The 18,814-nt window shown below is 41.6% G+C and overlaps 1 protein-coding gene across 5 annotated transcripts in view; it reads left to right on the top strand.

Moving 5' to 3' along the window:
* Positions 1–18,814, top strand: part of FAM20B (FAM20B glycosaminoglycan xylosylkinase) — a 36,955-nt gene that overhangs the window by 5,759 nt on the left and 12,382 nt on the right. For 3 of the 5 annotated variants that reach the window (XM_036442373.2, XM_045583181.1, XM_036442376.2), the window contains exons 2-5: positions 8,646–8,758; positions 9,303–9,815; positions 15,873–15,959; positions 18,537–18,646. In XM_036442373.2, the coding sequence (XP_036298266.1) occupies positions 9,439–9,815; positions 15,873–15,959; positions 18,537–18,646 (574 nt within the window). In that variant the 5' untranslated portion in view covers positions 8,646–8,758; positions 9,303–9,438. The remainder of the gene's footprint in view (positions 1–8,645; positions 8,759–9,302; positions 9,816–15,872; positions 15,960–18,536; positions 18,647–18,814) is intronic. The other 2 variants (XM_036442374.2, XM_036442375.1) reach the window with 1 other exon arrangement.

The raw sequence follows: 18,814 nt of genomic DNA, 5'->3' as shown, positions 1-18,814 counted from the left end.
AATTCATGTTTAAGAAGTGAAGACAGGGAGGAAAAGCTAGCACTCAGAACAATGTGGCCTCTATGGAAATTAGATTTTCTATGCCTGTAACTTTACTCCTTATTTGTTGTTGTTAGTCTTCACCTGAAGATATTTTTCACTGATTTTTAGAGTGGAAGTGAGCGAGAGAGACAGAAAGAGAAACATCAATGTAAGAGAGAGACATTGATTGGTTGCCTCCTGTGCCCTGACCAGCGCCAGGGATCGAGCCTGCAATCTAAGTATGTGCTTTTGACTGGAATCGAACCCAGGATCTTTCTCCCATCCAAGTACTAACCAGGCCCGACCCTGCTTAGCTTCCGAGATCAGACGAGATCGGGTGCGTTCAGGGTGGTATGGCCATAGACCGAACCCAGGATCTTTCTGTCTGCAGGCTGACGCTCTATCCACTGAGCCTAACTGGCTAGGGCTTAAGTTATTCTTAAGGCTTAAGAGTTTAAGGACATGCAAAGCTGTCATCTTTAAGCTAATTTTCCCAACTGAAGAATATTGTGAAAGGCATTCTTTCAACATTTTTTTGTGATAGAATAAGTTCATGCTTCTTATTTGTTTCACTTAAATTCACAAAAGATTGAATGTGGTGGAATTGAACTTTGTAGAGGAGAGAAACAGGTTCAAATGAGTGACAGAGCCAGTCTTGTGCTTCACATAGTACCCACTCTGAATATGCATGCTTGCTTGCAGTCCTTTTTTTTTTTTTATTAATATATTTTATTGATTTTTCACAGAGATGAAGAGAGAGGGATAGAGAGTCAGAAACATCGATGAGAGAGAATCATCGATCAGTTGCCTCCGGCACACCCCCCACTGGGGATGTGCCTGCAACCAAGGTAGACACCCTTGCCCAGAATCAAACCTGGGACCTTTCAGTCCGCAGGCCGATGCTCTATCCACTGAGCCAAACCGGTCCCGGCTGCTGTCTTTTTTTGTGTGTGTGTGTGCTTATTTTTTTAATTTAATAAATCTTTATTGTTCAGATTACGTATTATAATTGTTTCTCCTTTTTTCCCCCTCATAGCTCCCCTCCACTTGGTCCCCACCCCACCCTCTGCTCTTGCCTCCCCCCCTGCTGTCCTCATCCATAAGTGTATGATTTTTGTCCAGTCTCTTCCCGTATCCCCCACCCAGACACCCCTCTCCCCCTGAGAATTATCAATCCCCTCCCATTTTATGCCCCTGATTCTATTATATTCACCAGTTTATTCTGTTCCTCAGATTTTTAATTCACTTGACTTTTAGATTGACTTGTTGATAGATATATATTTGTTGTTCATAATTTTTATCTTTACTTTTCTGTTCTTTTTCCTCTTTTTAAAGAACATCTTTTAGCATTTCATATAATACTGGTTTGGTGGTGATTTACTCCTTTAGCTTTTTCTGATCTATGAAGCTCTTTATCTGCCCTTCAATTCTGAATGATAACTTTGCTAGGTAGAATAATCTTGGTTGTAGGTTCTTGCTATTCATCGCTTTGAATATTCTTGCCACTCCCGTCTGGCCTGCATAGTTTCTGTTGAGAAATCAGCTGATAATTGTATGGGTGCTCCCTTGTAGGTAACTGTTTTTCTCTTGCTGCTTGTAAGATTTTCTCTTTGTCTTTTGCTCTTGGCATTTTAATTATGATGTGTCTTGGTGTGGTCCTCTTTGGATTCCTTTTGTTTGGGGTTCTGTGCGCTTCCTGGACTTGTAAGTCTATTACTTTCACCAGGTGGGGGAAGTTTTCGGTCATTATTTTTTCAAATAGGTTTTCATTGTCTCTCTCTCTTCTGGCATCCTCACAATTCTGAGGTTGGTATGCTTGAAGTTGTCCCAGAGGCTTCTTATACTATCTTCAACTTTCTGGATGCTCTTCTTTTCTTCTCCAGAGGAGTGTCCTTTGCCTCTTTGTATTCCAAATTTTTGACTTGATTCTTGCATTCTTCTAGTCTGCTGTTGGGTCTCTGTATAATATTTTTTATTTCAGTCAGTGTATGTTTAATTTCTAGTTGGTCCTTTTCCATATCCTCAAGGTTCTCTTTCATATCCTTGAGGATCTCTGGAATTATTTATTGGCTAAATTTATTGGCCTTTTCTAGGAAATTCTTGAAAAAACTTATAACTATGGTTTTGAACTCTGTGTCCAGTCATTTGTTCTCAGTTTCTTTCGTTTGTGATGTTTCCTTGTCTCCTTATTTTCTCTGCTTCCCTGAGTTGGTAGGGTATCTTTGTGTGCTGGGTGTCCTATATGGTTCAATGGGTCAGCCTCCCAGTTACCTGATCTGGACACTCTTGGTGCACCCCTTTGTAGATTGTGTGTATAGCTTTGTTATAGTTAAGTCTTGATTGTTGTTGGTGTCACTAGGAGGAATTGACCTCCAGGCCAATTGGCTTTGGGGACCTACTGTGTCTTTAATGGAAGAATTGCTGTGCTGGAGACACGTTTATGGGGCAGGACTTGTTCCAGTAGGGATTTGGTGTTCACTGTGTCTGCCTCTTGAATGTGTCCCTTATGAGAGTAGTTGAAATCTGGTGTCGACTCACACTGACCACTAGATACACTAGTTTCTGGATCTCCAATGAGGTGCAGGTCAGCTACAGTCTGAGGCCACCCAGCAGGAGCTACAGCAAGAACTATAATTTTTCTCCTCTTTGCTTGGGACTTGGACGTTTTGTAGCAGTCTGACTGGGGCTGCAGTTTATCTCATTAAGCTGCCACATTGCAGGCCATTTAATATGCAAAAGCCACTGTGTAGAACCAGGGTGGGTTTGTGAAATGAGCGGGGCCTCAGGGCATCACTAAGCTGGGGTGTGGCAAACAGCAATGGCTGCCATCAGCCTTCTCTGCCTTTCCGTGTTTATAAGTTCCCACCTGCACTCCAGCGCAGTAAACAATGATTGCTGTGTGCACCTCTGCAAAAAAGTCACCCTCACTTTGGGACCCAATGCCCGACAGACCAGCTTCTCCCCGTAGGTGTCTGTATACCCCGAGTGTCCCCAGAAACTGGATTTCAAAGTGATCGGGAGCTTGTTTCCCTTTGGGTTGAAAAAGAACCCCGCGCCCAGTTGTCTGTCACCAGCCCGATTTGCGTGCCTCTGTACCTCAGCTTTTCAGCGCCTGTGCTCCTTTCTCTTTCCTTCTGGTTGTAAGACTTCCGTTCAACCAGCTTTCCCGTGGTTCTGGGAGACAGACATTTTGTCTTTTAGTTGTAGTTTTGAAATTGTTGTGCACAGCGGCAGATTAGTTGTTTCCTTTGCCGCCATCTTGGTTTTCCTTGCTTACAGTCTTAGCTGCTCCTCAAATTGGGAAAGGATTTGGTTCAGGGATATAAAACTACTTGAACCCAGTAATGCAACAAGTTTAGAGAGTGACTAACTCAGAAGACTATAACCAGTGAGAGTTATTTTCTTTGTAATTCTTTCTCCTTTCAGGAAGTCATCTTTCAGTTGTTGATAACAGTAATAATGACTAACAAGCAATTGCTATGGGTTGTCCAGGCACTAATTTTAGCAAAGTGCACATGGTAATGTCATTCATTTTTAACAACTCTGTTGAGCTAAGTAACAGTGTTCTTATTTTATTTTTCATTATGAGGAGACAGGTCCAGAATGGTTATACATTAAAGCACTTTCACAAGTCCCGCAGTAGGGGGTACAGCAGGCATTCAGGCCAGGCATTCACCATCAGAGCACATACCCTTAATCCCTCGGCTACAGCAGAGTTTATAGTTAGAATAAGAAGGTGAATTTAGAAACCATTTCTTAAGTGGCGAATTAGCTGAGAAAGGAAAACTATATGCAGATACTGATTAATGTTATTATTTGGTATACGTTGTTGTTTTAAGTGAAGACTGCCATTTGAAGCTGAAAAAGAGGTGTAGCCCTAGCTGGTTTGGCTCAGTGGATAGTTTGGCCTGCGGACTGAAGGGTCCCAGGTTCGATTCCAGTCAAGGGCACATGCTGGGTTGCAGCTGGATTCCCCCTAGTAGGGGGTATGTGGGAGGCAGCCAGTTGATGATTCTCTCTCATTGATGTTTCTATCTCTCTATCCCTCTCCCTTCCTCTCTGGGAGGAGGGGGGGGTGAAGAGAGAGAGATGTAATATGCTATGATGGTGGGCAGCTGGTGGCAGTGCAGGGTGGGTGGGCTGGCTTCCTGAAGCTACTTGGGGTTTGTTCAGGTCGTAAACAATGCCATTTAGTACTGGAGGCTTTGACTTCCTGGTTAGAAGCACACAGTGCTAAGTGGAAAGGTTTCTGAATGCTCTTGCTTTTACTTATAATAATTGCTACTAACCATCAAGAGAGACTGCTTTATTTCTAGGAGACTATTGATGATAATATAGCACAATGCTCTACTGTCACTACCAACTACAAAACAAAAGGGCAATATATCAGACTTAGCCCAGGTGAAAGTGTGTGTTTCTAATTTTTTTTCATTAAAGGGTTGTGATTTTTGCTTTTATTTATGGTTTGGCTGAAGTATAAAGGTTAGGCTTTATAAATGGGGCATGTGTAATAGTGTGAGTTTATGTATAAGGGTAGCCTTAATTGCTCTAATGTATGTAAATGGATTTAGTGATCCAGTTGAGATTCTTTTTTTTTCTTGTTACCTTTAAGAGTCCTTAATTATGTATCTTCCTAAATATCTACAATGACAAAGAAAGCAAAATGGCATATTACTTTCATAATGAGTTTATTCTATAAGGCATTGATAATAATTTACAAATACGGCCTAACAATTAATTTAGTCTTTATTTAATAGTGAATTTAATGTTTCCCCTTTCCCTGAGCAAATTGTTGTTGTTGTTTTTGTCCCATAACCTTTGGAGCACCCCCCCCCCCCATATTTTTAAGGTCCCCCAAATGGTTGATATGTATAGAATAGATGTGAGAATGTGGATTTTACAAACTACCCTAAAATTTAGTGGCTTAAGATCATGATTAATTCTTATAATTATGTAGGACAGCTGGATTCAGCTGTTTGGTTTTTCTGCCCACATGGTATAGGCTGGGGCCACATGTGTGGCTGTATTCAATTAGCATTTTAACTGGAACTATAATGCCCTTGATCGTTTCACTTCTGTGTCTGGCACCTCAGCTGGGGTGCCAGAAGAGCTAGGGGCTGGCCAGGCATCCTTCTCCCTACGGGTCTCTTATCATTCAAGAATCTGCCCTAAGTGCTTGGTTCAGTCCCAAGTGGAAACTGTTAGGTCTCTTAAGCCCTAAGCCCAGAACCAACACAGCTACTTCCACAGTATTCAAATGACGAAATTTGTGCAAGGGGCTTGGCCCTCGCAGCCTCAGCTTCGTCCGGAAGATCATCTGGAAGGTCATTTAGCTGTCTGTCTAACTAGCATATTACACTTTTATTATTATAGATATATGACTTGGAGACCTCTGCGCCAATGTTTTTCTCTATCTATATTTCTCCAGACATCAGCCAGATTCTGGAACAGAGAACTTTATAGTGGGTCCTCACTTCTGTGTTATCTATCACTCTTCTCTCAAACAACTTAAAAGTCCTAAGTTTATCATCCATGTAGGATGATGTATGTGTGTGTAGAATGAAAGTAAATAGAGCCTCCATAGCAAGCCTCATTTAGGTGATGGAGCTGAGAGTGAAGCCAGAGTTCAGTAAGAAAATTCCTTATAAAGGTCTACCTTCCAGAACTCGAATCTGGGAGTTTATGCCAACTTTTAGTGTGAGGACTACTATTTGCACTGCCTCTTTTCTATTTAACATTTTTGAGTTATGTTATTACCTTGAGTTTATTTGTTCTCTGAGGTGGGCTCTGCTCCACATAACAGAAACATGAAGATAAATGACCATACTCTAACTGGGCAGTGTTACACTGTTAGAGGCTTTTACAAGAGGAGGTGAGGGCATGAAATAGTGCTGGAATGCAGGTGAAGTTTTCATGAATAATTTGGAAATACCTGGTGATATTGCTTTAATTTCCTTAATATTTGTAATGGGCATCTTAGAAACCCAGTTTGTAGATGATATAGTGTGCTGCTATCTCAAAGAAGATAATATACCATGGAAAGCCTGTCTTGGGCACCCTTTTAAGAATACAGGAGTAAAGTATCGTTAAAAGATGGAATTAATCCATGTCATACATTTTTTTCTGGAAGAGGAGTCTTGCAAACTCAATTAAAAAAAAAATTTTTTAATCCTCACCTGAGGATATTTTTCCATTGACTTTTAGGGAGAGTAGAAGAGAGAGGGAAAGACGAGAGAAACCGATGTGAGAGAAATACATCCATTGGTTGCCTTCTGCACATTCCCCAACCAGGGCTCAGGCTACAGGGGGGGCTTGGGGTAAGGGGTGGGGGGTGGGAGAGGAGCCTGCAACCAAGGTACATGCCCTTGCCAGAACTGAACCTGGGACCCTTTGGTCCGCAGGCTGACGCTCTATCCACTGAGCCAAACTGACTAGGGCAAACTCCAACTTTTGTAGAAATTCCACTATAATCTCTGCTAGTAGATTGTCGATTTCTTAAATATCTTTGTGTTTTCTGAAATGTCAGTAGCAATAGTATAGGTAGAGAAGTAGATTGCCAAAAAAGGAAGGACAGTAGATTATGGATAGCCAACGCCAGTTGATACATACTCATTTAGGTTGAAGCTGAGAAGAGAGTGATGCCTGCCCACGAGATTGGCTGAAGCCATGTAGGGGAGGGCTTTAATGCCTTGCTAAGGAATTTGTGGAAATCAAACGTGGTATGTGATTAGAAAACGTGTTGCTGCATTTTCTAGTCTGGATTGGAGAACCTGGTGGCCGAGAAGGCCGTTCTTTCAGTAGAAGGTGATAAGCACTAAGTTAAATTGGCGCTGTGGGGATGGACAGTTGGAGAGAACAGTGCCAAATTGTGTGATATTATTCTGCCCCGGGCTGATGACATCTCAGCATGAAAACTTGCTTAGTCTCTTTTTTAAACCTGCTCTGCCTGTTAATCTGCAGTGGTAAATAGTGAAATAATCTGACAGTTGAACTCTTCAGTTCACTTGATAGAAACTTCCAGTTGAATGGATGAATTGTTTTCAGCCCTGAATTGATAAACGTGTTCTTCTGAAGCCTTTTCCAAAGGTTAATAAGGTTGCAGAACTTAAAAGCACACACTCAGACTGCAGAATTGGACAGTTGGTTTTGTATGAGTTTTGAAGCTGCTAGAACTTTCTGTATTGGTAATTTGAAAAAATAGCTCAGTATTCCTAACCATTATTCTAAATGTTTACATATGATATATTTATATAGCATGATGTAATTCCTGTTATTATAAATGAAATGAGCAGCATCATTAGAAGTTTATAGGTTAATCAGACTTTAGTTCTGAAGAATGTTTTATGGCAAATGAAACGCTGTTGAACCGATGCCTTTTCTAAAACTACCAGGGCTGTACGGAGCTGTAACTGGAGGTGCTGAGGAAGCGATTGGTGACACAGCGAGAGTTCCGTGTTCCCTTTCATCACTGCAGTGAGAAGTGTGTACTGTTGAACAAATAACTGAAGAAATCGTGTGGTTCAGGTCGTGTTGAGACTAGCAAAAGCCTGCAACCTGTTCTCCTAGCATTGCTGTTATCATTAATCACAGGGAACTGTTTTACTGAATGCCACACCAAATTTGGTAACTGTCACAATTACATTTTGTATGCACTGGGATTGCCTTTGTTTCAGCTAACAGTGTTACATACTCCCTGAGAAATGATGATGATGAAACAGAACAGGTGGCTGGAGAACATTAGAACTTGAATTTGACTCTGATTTTTCTACTTCTTGAAAACGAACATGAAAAGAATAGTTGGTCACTTACTAAGAAGACACTGCATATCAGCAGGCTCACCTCAAAGTGCTCCTTAGAACACATTTATTTGCTGAGTAGACTGTTGGGGATGTGCTTCAGCTGCTGTTAGGGGAACAGTCAGTCTCCAGTTGGGGTGGATGTGCTTCAGGCGGAATCATTTACCCAACCTTTTGAATCGGTTTTATTTCTTCGATTAATGGTTTATGTTGTTAAATGAATTGGAGAGTGAGGCGACACCCTGTTATCTTCTTGTCATCTTTGTTTTAGCCCAATATTGGGCTGTCTGTAAGCACACGGAGAGCAAGCTTGTGCAGGATTTCAAATGACCCTGTGGGCTAGAAAGCAACCTGTCAGCATGCAAATGAGGCTGGATTGTATGCTCTTGACACCCTTACACAGATCATGTATCTGGAATATTTTAGCTTGAGAATTGACTGAATGTGATTGGCCCCAACTGCAAGTAGCACTTCTTTATGTCTGTGGCGTCAGTGTTTTTGTTATGTGCTTGATCAGTCCAGACTTAATTGTGTTGCTATAGTACCAGGTTTCATTAGTGTTCCTGTCATGTTTCACTTATAGCCAGATGGTATAGGGATATGTTTTTCCTTTACTTAGTTTATCCAGATTTGGTTATCCATATTTTACAGAGATTTTAATTTTGAAAAATAATTAGTGGGAGGCTGAATAAGTAGAGATGTGTTTGGATGTTCTATGTAAATACATGGTCAGCAGATATGACATGTATCATATGAAAGATATTACTGCTGGGAACTTGGATTCGGAGGAGTTATTTGTCTCTTCTGTACTCTCATTGGCATTTTTAGGAGTTCCTGTCTTACAGTGTGTCATAAAACTTACCTTCAGAGAAGAGAAGAACTGGAAAGCTACCAGATATTGGTGGTTTGGATGTTCAAAACTCCTTTATGGATTTTGAAAGGTAAAAATGAAAGTTATGTTATACAATCCTTTTTTCTTTTTAATCCTCACCTGGGGATATTCTTTCCATTGATTCCTAAAGGGAGTGGGAGGGAGGAAGGGATAGAGGAAGAGAGAAACATCTATGTGAGAATTGTCTGCCTACCTCTCATGCCCCAGCTGGGGTGGGAAGTGAACCTGCAGTCCAGCCCTTGACAGGAATCAAACCCCAAGACCCTTTGGTTTGAGGGCCAGTACTCTCCCATGAGCCACACTGGCCAGGGCAGATTTACTCAATTCTTAATATTTTACTTTCATTGTGTTTTTCCTCGTTGTTTTGGTTTTGGGGAATTCGTAGCTGTCCAAATGGCGACTAGATGGCTCTGCATCTTTTAAAGCAGTATTGTTCTTACCTATTAAGTTTTTCCCCCAGACTAGTTAATGTTAAGTTATTAGGTCTTCTCAAGCATAGGATTAGCAAGGCGCAATGTATTTGAGGCTTGCAAAAGTTTCAAAGGGAAGGACAGGATTTCTGATTGAATTTTGCTTTATACTTGGGCTTGCAGGAATTGTGGGAGGTGCTTCAGTGAAGAAATGGACCAGTGTGTATAATCATGGAGTCTCCTTGCTAACCATCACCACCTGCTCTCCCTGATACGTGTGAGAGAGAGAGTGGGTCTGGGGAGAAGGAAAGAGGTCATCATGAAGCTGAAGCAGCGAGTCGTGTTGTTAGCAATTCTCCTTGTCATCTTTATCTTCACCAAAGTTTTCCTGATTGACAACTTAGATTCATCGGCTGCCAACCGAGAGGACCAGAGGGCTTTTCACCGAATGATAGCTGGCTTGCGGGTAGAGCTGGCATCCAAGCTGGACCACACCTTGCAGTCTCCCTGGGAGATTGCAGCCCAGTGGGTGGTGCCCCGGGAAGTGTATCCTGATGAGACACCAGAGCTGGGGGCAATCATGCATGCCATGGCCACCAAAAAAATCATTAAAGCTGATGTGGGTTACAAAGGGACACAACTGAAAGCCTTACTGATACTTGAAGGAGGACAGAAAGTTGTCTTCAAACCTAAGCGGTAAGTCGTTATCTTAGAAGTTACACGTGCTAGTTGGTTGATGTGTGTGATTTGGGATTGTGTAAGAGGGGTCATCTCCTTCTCTTGGTTTTCTCTTCAGTAAAATGAGAGGGGTAGACTGGAAGATCTCTGAGGTCTTTTCTAGGCCTTAATGCTTTGTGAGTCTTTGAGTAGGGGAAATTTTAGGAACATGATTTGGTTCCATTTAAGACAATTTTTTTTTTTTTACAGTTACAGCTGTCCTTCTAAATTTATCAAATATCTACTATGTTCCAGATGTTAGAGATACAAAATGAGTTGGTTAGGAAAGAAGCCAGTTGTCACCAAAACTGTGCAGTTAGAGACTAGATAACTCATGTTTTAGAGAAGGAATTTGCCCAGAACTGGAGTGGGTTTTGGGTCAATGACTTAAGTTCCTCTTAGCACTGAAGCTATAATTCTTTCAGCTGTGTTTTGTTCTTTAATTTTAATGAATAGACTTTTTTCCAATCCTCATTCAAGGATATTTTTCCCATTGATTTTTAGAGAGAAAGAAAGGGAGGGAAAGAGACAGAGAGAAACATTGATAAGAGAGAGACCCATTGACCTTTCAGTCCAAGGGTCAATACTCTCCAAGCATGTCAAACTCACGGCCAGTAGACTGCATGCCCATTTATAAATGTGTCCCACTGGCTGCAAGTTTGACATGCTTGCAATCACTGCGCCAAGCCAGCTGAGGCTAGACTTTTTTTTTTTTTTTTAAGCAGTTTTATGTTTACAGAAAAATCGAGGGTGAAGTACAGAGAGCTCCTATGTATTCCCTCTCCCCAGTTTCTCATATTGTTATCTTGCATTTGTGTAGTACATTTGTTATAATTGATAAGCCAATATTTATTAACTATTGTCCATACTTTACATTAAAGTTCACTTTGTTTTATATTGTGGGTTTTGATAAGCATATAATGACCATTACAGTATCATACAGAATAGCTCCCCTGCCCTAAACATTCCCTGTGTGCTACCTATTCATTCCTCCCTCTTCTTCTCCCTCCCCTCATTCCCTCTCCCTAACCACTGATGACCACTGATCTTTTTACTGTCTTCATAGGTTTGCCTTTCCCAGAACCCCATAGAGTTGGAATCAGACCTTTTATAGCCTTTTCAGATCGGTTTCTCTCACTTAGCAGTATGCATTTAAGGTTTCTTCTTTTTAAAAAATATATTTTTTATTGATTTCAGAGAGGGAGAGAGAGCCAGAAACATCAATGATGAGACAGAATCACCGCTTGGTTGCTCCTTCTTTCCCCCCCCCCCCCCCCCCCCCCCCACCCGCCACAAGCCCCCACCAGAGATCCAGCCCCAAAACCCCAGGCACATGCCCCAACCAGGAATCTAACCATGATAACCTGGTTCATAGGTGGATGCTTAACCACTGAGCGACACTAGCTGGGGTCTCTGTGTCTTTCTGTGGCTTGACAGCTCATTTCTTTTTAGTGCTGAATGATATTCCATTGTCTGTATGTATCACAGTTTGTTTATTCATTTCACCTACTGAAGGACATTGTTGTGCTTCCAAGTTTTGGCAGTTATGAATAAAGCTGCTATAAACATTTATGTGTAGGTTTTTGTGTAGTTGTAAGTTTTTAGCTCATTTGGGTAAATACCAAGGAGCACAATTGCTGAATCATATGTTAAGAATATATTTTTGTAAAAAACTGTCTTTCAAAGTGTCTGTACCATTTTACATGCCCACCAGCAATGAATGAGATTTCCTATTGCCCCACATCATCCTCACCAGCATTTGGTATCTGTGTTTTGGATATTGGCTATTCTCTTAGGCCAGTGGTCGGCAAACTTATTATTCAACAGAGCCAAATATCAACAGTACAATGATTGAAATTTCTCAATATATTTTTATTGAGATCTGTAAAACGACTTCTGCGCATGGGCCACGAAGTTTCAATCACATTGTACGTGCGCGCCCACACATAGTATTTCGTGGAAGAGCCACACTCAAGGGGCCAAAGAGCCGCATGTGGCTCGTGAGCCACAGTTTACCGACCACGGTCTAGGTGTATAGTGATATCTCATTGTTCCTTTTACCTGCATTAAGCAGAAAACGGGGCCATTTTTAAAAAAATATATTTTATTGATTTTTTACAGAGAGGAAGGGGGAGAGGTAGAGAGCTAGAAACGTGGATGAGAGAGAAACATCGACCAGCTGCCTCTTGCACACCCCTGACCCTGGATGTGCACGCAACCAATGTACATGCCCTTGACCGGAATTGAACCTGGGACCTTTCAGTCTGCAGACCGACGCTCTACCACTGAGCCAAACCAGTTTTGGCAACAGGGCCATTTTAATTACCTTGGTCTAAACTTAAACTGGAGAGTAGACTGTATGTTTTAAACAGTTACCCCTTGGGACTTCTGTAAGGATCTATGGAGATAATTTGTGTTCAGTTCTGTAGTATAATTACTTTTTTGAAAAATTTTCTGCAAACATACTAGTATGAATTTGAAATAGTTTAACATGGTAATTAATACTCCTTTGCCAGGAATTAGTAAGGGGTGAATTTTCTCAAAGTTTGTAATATCTAAAATTTTTTGTGTACTAACTTTCCCCCCCACTTCTCACAGGAGCTTTTGAAAGAATTAAAACACATACTTTGGGTCTCTTGCTGGAGTAGGAGAAGGAATACGGGGTAAAGATATACATAACTCAACTGTGAGCAGAGTAGTTGGCCTTGTGCCTTCATTATCCAACTCTCAATAGATAATAGGCAGCCAGAGAACTAATATATTGGATCCCAGAAACTGAAGAGAATCTGCATTTACCTGGAACTGGGAAGCATGATATATGGAAGGTGTAGAAAGTAGGGAAGTTTAAAAATGCAGTAGACTTTTGGCAAACATTAAGTCTGATTGGCAGGTAATAAGGAAAGAGTGTAGTTATATGGGCTTTGGGGCCTAATTTCCAATGAATGCACACTGTTTGCCAGGCATTGTACCAACCTTGTTTGTATCTGTTAATGTCTCTAACCTTCTTCACAATTGTGGGCAGTCATAGTACTTGTTTCCAGAATAAGAAACTGAGGCTTAGGGGCAGTAACTAACCTGACAAGGTCACCCTGCAGCAATGAATGGAGTTGGCGTTAGGCTCTGTTGGAGTGTGAGCAGCCGGTGGTGTGCTGCACACGTAATTCTCTTGTTTGCCTTCCTGAAAGTGTGATGACGTGGCACACCCAGCATCAAAAATAGCTTGCTTAGTTTTGAAATGTGGTCTTTGACCTCTTGGTTTTGTAGTCTGAGAGATAAGCAAATAGATGAGTCGTGGGCATTTTGTGTTTAAATAAGAGGATATCCTCTCCACACCCACTGTTTGCATACCAGAGAATTGAGAGTGAGATGGGACAGCAGGAAATGTAGAAGTCAGGTGGTCTGGGAAGTGTGCAGTATTAGTACCCGTCCAGGTGCTTCGCAAGTACGCCTGGGTGTTCAGACAAAGTGCTAATGTAAGTGGAGGGAGAGGAGCCTGACTGGTGATTAGGGGAGGCGGTTTCAGATAAATGCAAATATTAACCTTAGTCACTATTGCTTCATCTCATATCTCATACAATCTTCTCATTACCTTCCTCTTCCAGAACATGCTGAACACTTTTATTCTTCCCCCAAACCCATATTATCCCTGTGCTGCCCAGCTTCCAAACATTCAGGGACTTTTCAATGCTCACTAGACCAAACCAGTGACCACAGCCTAATAGACCCCCCTCCTCTCTGCACCCAACTTTTTGTTTCTGTTGGACTGGTCCCCTTCTCCTTACCACTTCCTGAAGAGCCTGTGTCCACCCCTAGCTCCAGGGGACTGTCCTCCCCCACCCAGCAAGCTGCAGGGGCCCCTGCAGTGGTGATAGTGCTGAGTCCCTGGACACACTGACCTGTGCTGACTCCACCTGGCACTGTCACAGACTCGGGAAGGTGGCTGTGTGGTTAAGTGCTCATAGAAATTGATTCCAGTCCTGAAGGACCCAGCACTTGATACTGTGACCCCGGGGACTTCAGAGACTATTTAGTCCTCGTGTAAGTGCAAATTAATGTCCTTGGTCAGACTAATGCCCTTCGCCAGAGGGTAGGAGTGATTTATTGGCCGTTACTGTATGAATTTTGCTGCTCTGTCAAGGACTTAAGATGGATCACTGTGCTGAGAGGAGGAGCTGGGTCCTCACTGCTAATGGAGACTTGCCCCTTTCTGTACAGCCGTTGTGGTTCTGGCTGTGCTGGAGCCTGTTGTCCATGGCCTGCTCTCTGAGGTGGGGATGGAAGATAGATGATGTGTGGGACCACAGCGACACTTTTATTTACACATTTTGCCTCACATTATAAAAGTGATTTTTTTTTCAATGTAGCTGTCTCCATTCTGGAAGTACACTGTCACAGGCACATACTGTAGTTATGATGATAAGATGGCAGGGGCCAGAGAGTGGGTAGAAGTGAGGGAGTGATCTTAGGGAGTGCTGAAGAGGGCGCTGGAGCTTATCCAGCTTCTCATTTCATGGGGGCCAAAAATGAGACCCAGAGTTCTGATGCCACATTTCACACACCTGAAACATGAGCTAAGGGTTCGGACTTTCTGACTCCTGTAAAGCTCTTTCCTTCTGATTCTTAGTCCTTTCTCTCCCCTTCCCTCCCCTCCTTCTCCAGCCCATCTGCAGAGTCCCGGGTTCCTCTGGTCTTACCTTTCCCTTGGAACAGCCTCTGCCTCACTAAGAGGACTAGATGCTCATCCCCACATGTTCCTGTGGCTCCACTGGAGTCAGAAATGCAGTGTCCAAGCACTGCCCTCAGCTTTACTACCGCCGACAGCTGTAGCGGGGAGAGAGGTGCTGGAAGTGACAGCTTTGGCTTCAGTTCTATTTCAAAACGGAGACTTTTAATTTGGAGGGGGCCAGTATAATCCTAGGTAGCCTAAACAATGCTTTGACACTAGAAGCAAAAAGATCCATTTGAGTATATTGACACTGCTAAGGAGAAGCTGGTGTCCAGCCTGGTGCTGATGCATGGCTGTCTTCTAGCATTAGTGTTTCATCGCTTTGCCTTGATAAATGTGTTTCGTGGACATGCTTTCACTTTATATTCCAGTCATTTAGGTTGAAGGTCATGCCTTTTCTAGTACCATTTCCCGCTTCCCCACATTCTTGTCAGCTTTGGAGATCCATGTATCCTCAGCAGAGCACCTCTACTTCAGTCTCAGTTTATTTCTAGTTGACAGTTCCCTGTATAGCTAATAGGCCTCCTTTTGAAACAGGAAATGTAGGTGAACATAGAGGTCAAAGGTGAGTTAGGTGTCTTTTTTCTTCTAAATTAACAGGTTTAAACTGTATCTATTTTTATGATTAGTGGAGAGAAATATGCCAGTTTTCATTATCCTGTGTTTGTCATGCATATGATGTAGAATGGTGTTTGAGGTGACACATCTTAGAAATTGCCTCCTAATCAGCCCCCTAGTGCTGTAGGTAAGGAATTTAAGGCCCAGAGAAAGGGTTTTGCTCATTGACTCGGGCAGCTAGCTCTTACTCCAGTCCAGTGTTTCTTCTGCTGTATCATCATAAACAGAGAAAAACAGACCAGCTCTTTTCGAATGTACCTTTGCCTACTTATTAACAGAAAAAGGTGTATTGGGACCATTTCCCAAGAAATTGAAACTTCTTTTACAAGCCTTTTGCGGTAGCCAAACAGTTAATAGACCTTACCACTATTGTGGAGATACAAAGATGGTCCTTGCCCTTCAGAAAATTACCATGTCGTTTGGAAGTCTTTTCGATGGGGTAAAAAAATGACATCTTCTGAGTTTTATTAATAGAATGATTGCTGCGGTAGAGAGAGAACACTGGTTTCTCCTCCACTTCATCCTCACCCTGTCTACCAGTGACTCGTGTCTTCCACGATTTCTCAGGGTTGACAGGGAAGATGTTGGGAGCAGAGCCAGGCTTGCGGAAGTATCTGTGCACAGCCGCTGGTGCTGGCACTGTGGTACTGATGTGTTCATGTCTCCGCCTGTGCTTCCCCTTCTCTCTGCAGGTATAACCGAGACTACGTGGTAGAAGGCGAACCCTACGCTGGTTATGACAGACACAATGCAGAGGTGGCAGCCTTTCACTTGGACAGGTACGTGTGTAATCACAGTGGTTTACTGGCATTGTTTCCTTTCAAAAATATCCTGGAAGAGAGGGCTAGTAGACTCACCCTCTTTCCCCTATAAAGGCTGTGACACTAATAACTTTGACTTGTTACCTACTTTGGAGAGCTGATTGACTGATTCCCTAAAATTTGTATGAGTCCCTCATAATTCAGATGGTACTAAGAATACCAAAATACATTTCTTTCCCCCCACCCATATATTTTTATTGATTTCAGAGAGGAAGGAGAGGGAGGGAGAGATAGAAACATCAATGATGACAGAGAATCATTGATTGGCTGCCTCCTGCAGGCCCCCTACTAGGGATCAAGCCTGCAATGCAGGCATGTGCCCTCACCAGGAATTGAACCGTGAATTCATTGAGATTCAGATGCTGCCTCTGGCAGTAGTTGGTTCAATCAAGAATTCTGGCCTTATGTGTCAAAAAACTTATTTGCATCGAAGGGTATGAATATTATTTGGGTATTTCTAGGAAGGACCATGGAGAAATAATTAGAAATTCAAAGATACAAATACCACAATCTTAGCTGTAGCTGGTAGAAATCAAAGAAACATCTAATGTCATGGGAAGGTTAAAATGTTTTGTTTACAATTCCATAAATTTTCACTGCTTCTTTTAAGAACTAATGGGAAAGAGTTGGGTAAATCCTACCCATCACGTGATGGTACACTAGAATTAGTCTTTCCAACACCTCATTTGTTTCCCAGTTTTCTTCATCCCCAAACCCCTCCCCGTTTCCCTATTGATGGATACCAGCAGTGCGTGAATGTCGTTTTCTCACACCCATACCAATACTTTATATTATCCAACATATCAGTTTTTGTTCATCTAATATATGTAAGGTGGTATTTTGTAACTCCCCAATTATTGGCAAAATTTAGTATTTCCTTCTTTTCATAGCATATCAGCCACTTAATTTAGATTGGAGTAGTCTTTGTACAGAAAGACTACTCCAATCTAAATTAAGTGGGTGTTAATTAAATATGATAATGTTTCCTTTTATGACTTGTGCTTTGGGAGGTCCTTCCCTACCTCAAAATCTGAAAAAAATATTCTCTAGCCAGTCACCCGACCCCTTCTGTTAACTGCCACCTCTGTAACTTTGCTCATTGGCACTAAGCTGGCCAATGGCACTAAGATAAACCCCAGGACAAATTAAATACAGATTTTTTTTTCTAACCGTCTAAAAGTAGAATTTGCTCATTGGCACTAAGCACCGTAGAGCAGGAACGTGTCAGGAGCCACGGATTGGAGAAAAAGTGGGAAATATGTTTACTCTGAATGGCCATTATCAGGCCAAAGAACCTGATAATGGCCATTCAGAGTAAACATATTTCCCACTTTTTCTCCAATCTGTGGCTCCTGACACGTTCCTGCTCTACGGTGCTGTTCCTTTGTTTCATTAGGATTTGACCACTATCTCTGGCCTCGGGAGGTTCTCTCTTTTTTATAATCTCTGCTTTTGTGGCTTTTCTAAGATTCAGTTTAGGACAAAGTCAGTCAGAAGCCCTGAACAATGACTCTTATTGCATAGCCATTTAAAAAATTTGGGGGTGATAATTTAAGATATTTGTCAAGTGTGTAGTTCTGTAATACATCATCTGTATATTGCTTTGTGTGCTCACCCTCTGAAGTCAGGCCTCTGTTCATCACCATACAGTTGACCCCTTTGACACATTTCTTCCTCCCCTCACCCCCTTTCTGTCTGGTAACCGCTGTACTACACAGCCGTTTCTAAAGGGTTTGTAATGACATGGGGAAAGGCTCCTACCATAATGATCAGTGAAAAACAGGACACACACAACTGCATATTGTGTGTATATATACACAGAGTGAATATGTGTTTATATATACTTGTAAAGGAAAATGCTCATATGCCAAAATGTCAGTTATTTCTGGATTTTGGAATTATGGGTGATCTTTATTTTCGTCATTATAAATTGTCTTTGTGTTCCAGGTCCTGTCCCTCCAACATTTCTTCAGCGAGTGTGTGTGTTTTTTTAGACAGGAAATTTCATTTAAAGAAAGAATTATTGTGCTCAACCATAAAATTCTACTTTTAGACGGTTAGAAAAAAAAAATCTGTATTTAATTTGTCCTGTGGGTTTATCTTTTTAGATTAAACCATATTATTTTCTGTCAGTGTGCTGTTTTATCCAAAGCTTGGAACCCAAGTATGGATTTAGACCCAGGTTGTTTTTTGTTTTTGTTTTTATCTTTGTTAAAATTTGTTTAAATTTTTTTATTATGAAAATTTTCTAACAAAAGTAAAATAGTATAATGAACTCATATACCCACTCCTTGGAATAAACAATAGTTTACATTTTTCCAGATTTGCCTTATCATTTTTGCTGAAGTGTATATTAAAATAAGTTACATATATCTTAATATTAAACTGATAAACATATGCACCTCTAAAAAATATTTATACCTGTCAACAATTCCTGTATATACCTAACATAAATAACCATAATTTTTTTAAGACTGCTGTTTAAATTGTATCCCCAAAGATTTTTCTCTTCTGTTCTTCATCCCTCCAAACCAGGATTCTGGGTTTTCGCCGAGCCCCGTTGGTGGTCGGCAGATTTGTTAATCTTCGGACAGAGATCAAGCCTGTGGCCACAGAGCAGCTCTTGAGCACCTTCCTAACTGTAGGTAAGAAGATAAAAAGAACTTTGAGATGGTAAAACAGTTATTAAGTTAATTGGGGGTCATTGAGCAAGCTGGTTGGTGACTTTCAGGAATGGAAGAACTGAAGGGAATACAGAAGCAAGCCAGGCAACTTGCTCTTGAATTACTGGGGGAAATGGATCTAAAGGTAGA

Source organism: Pipistrellus kuhlii, unplaced genomic scaffold, assembly GCF_014108245.1.
Source record: "Pipistrellus kuhlii isolate mPipKuh1 unplaced genomic scaffold, mPipKuh1.p scaffold_m20_p_18, whole genome shotgun sequence".
NCBI lineage: Eukaryota > Metazoa > Chordata > Mammalia > Chiroptera > Vespertilionidae > Pipistrellus > Pipistrellus kuhlii.
The sequence above is the reverse complement of the archived record's forward strand: the minus strand, read 5'-3'. Positions and strand labels throughout refer to the sequence as shown.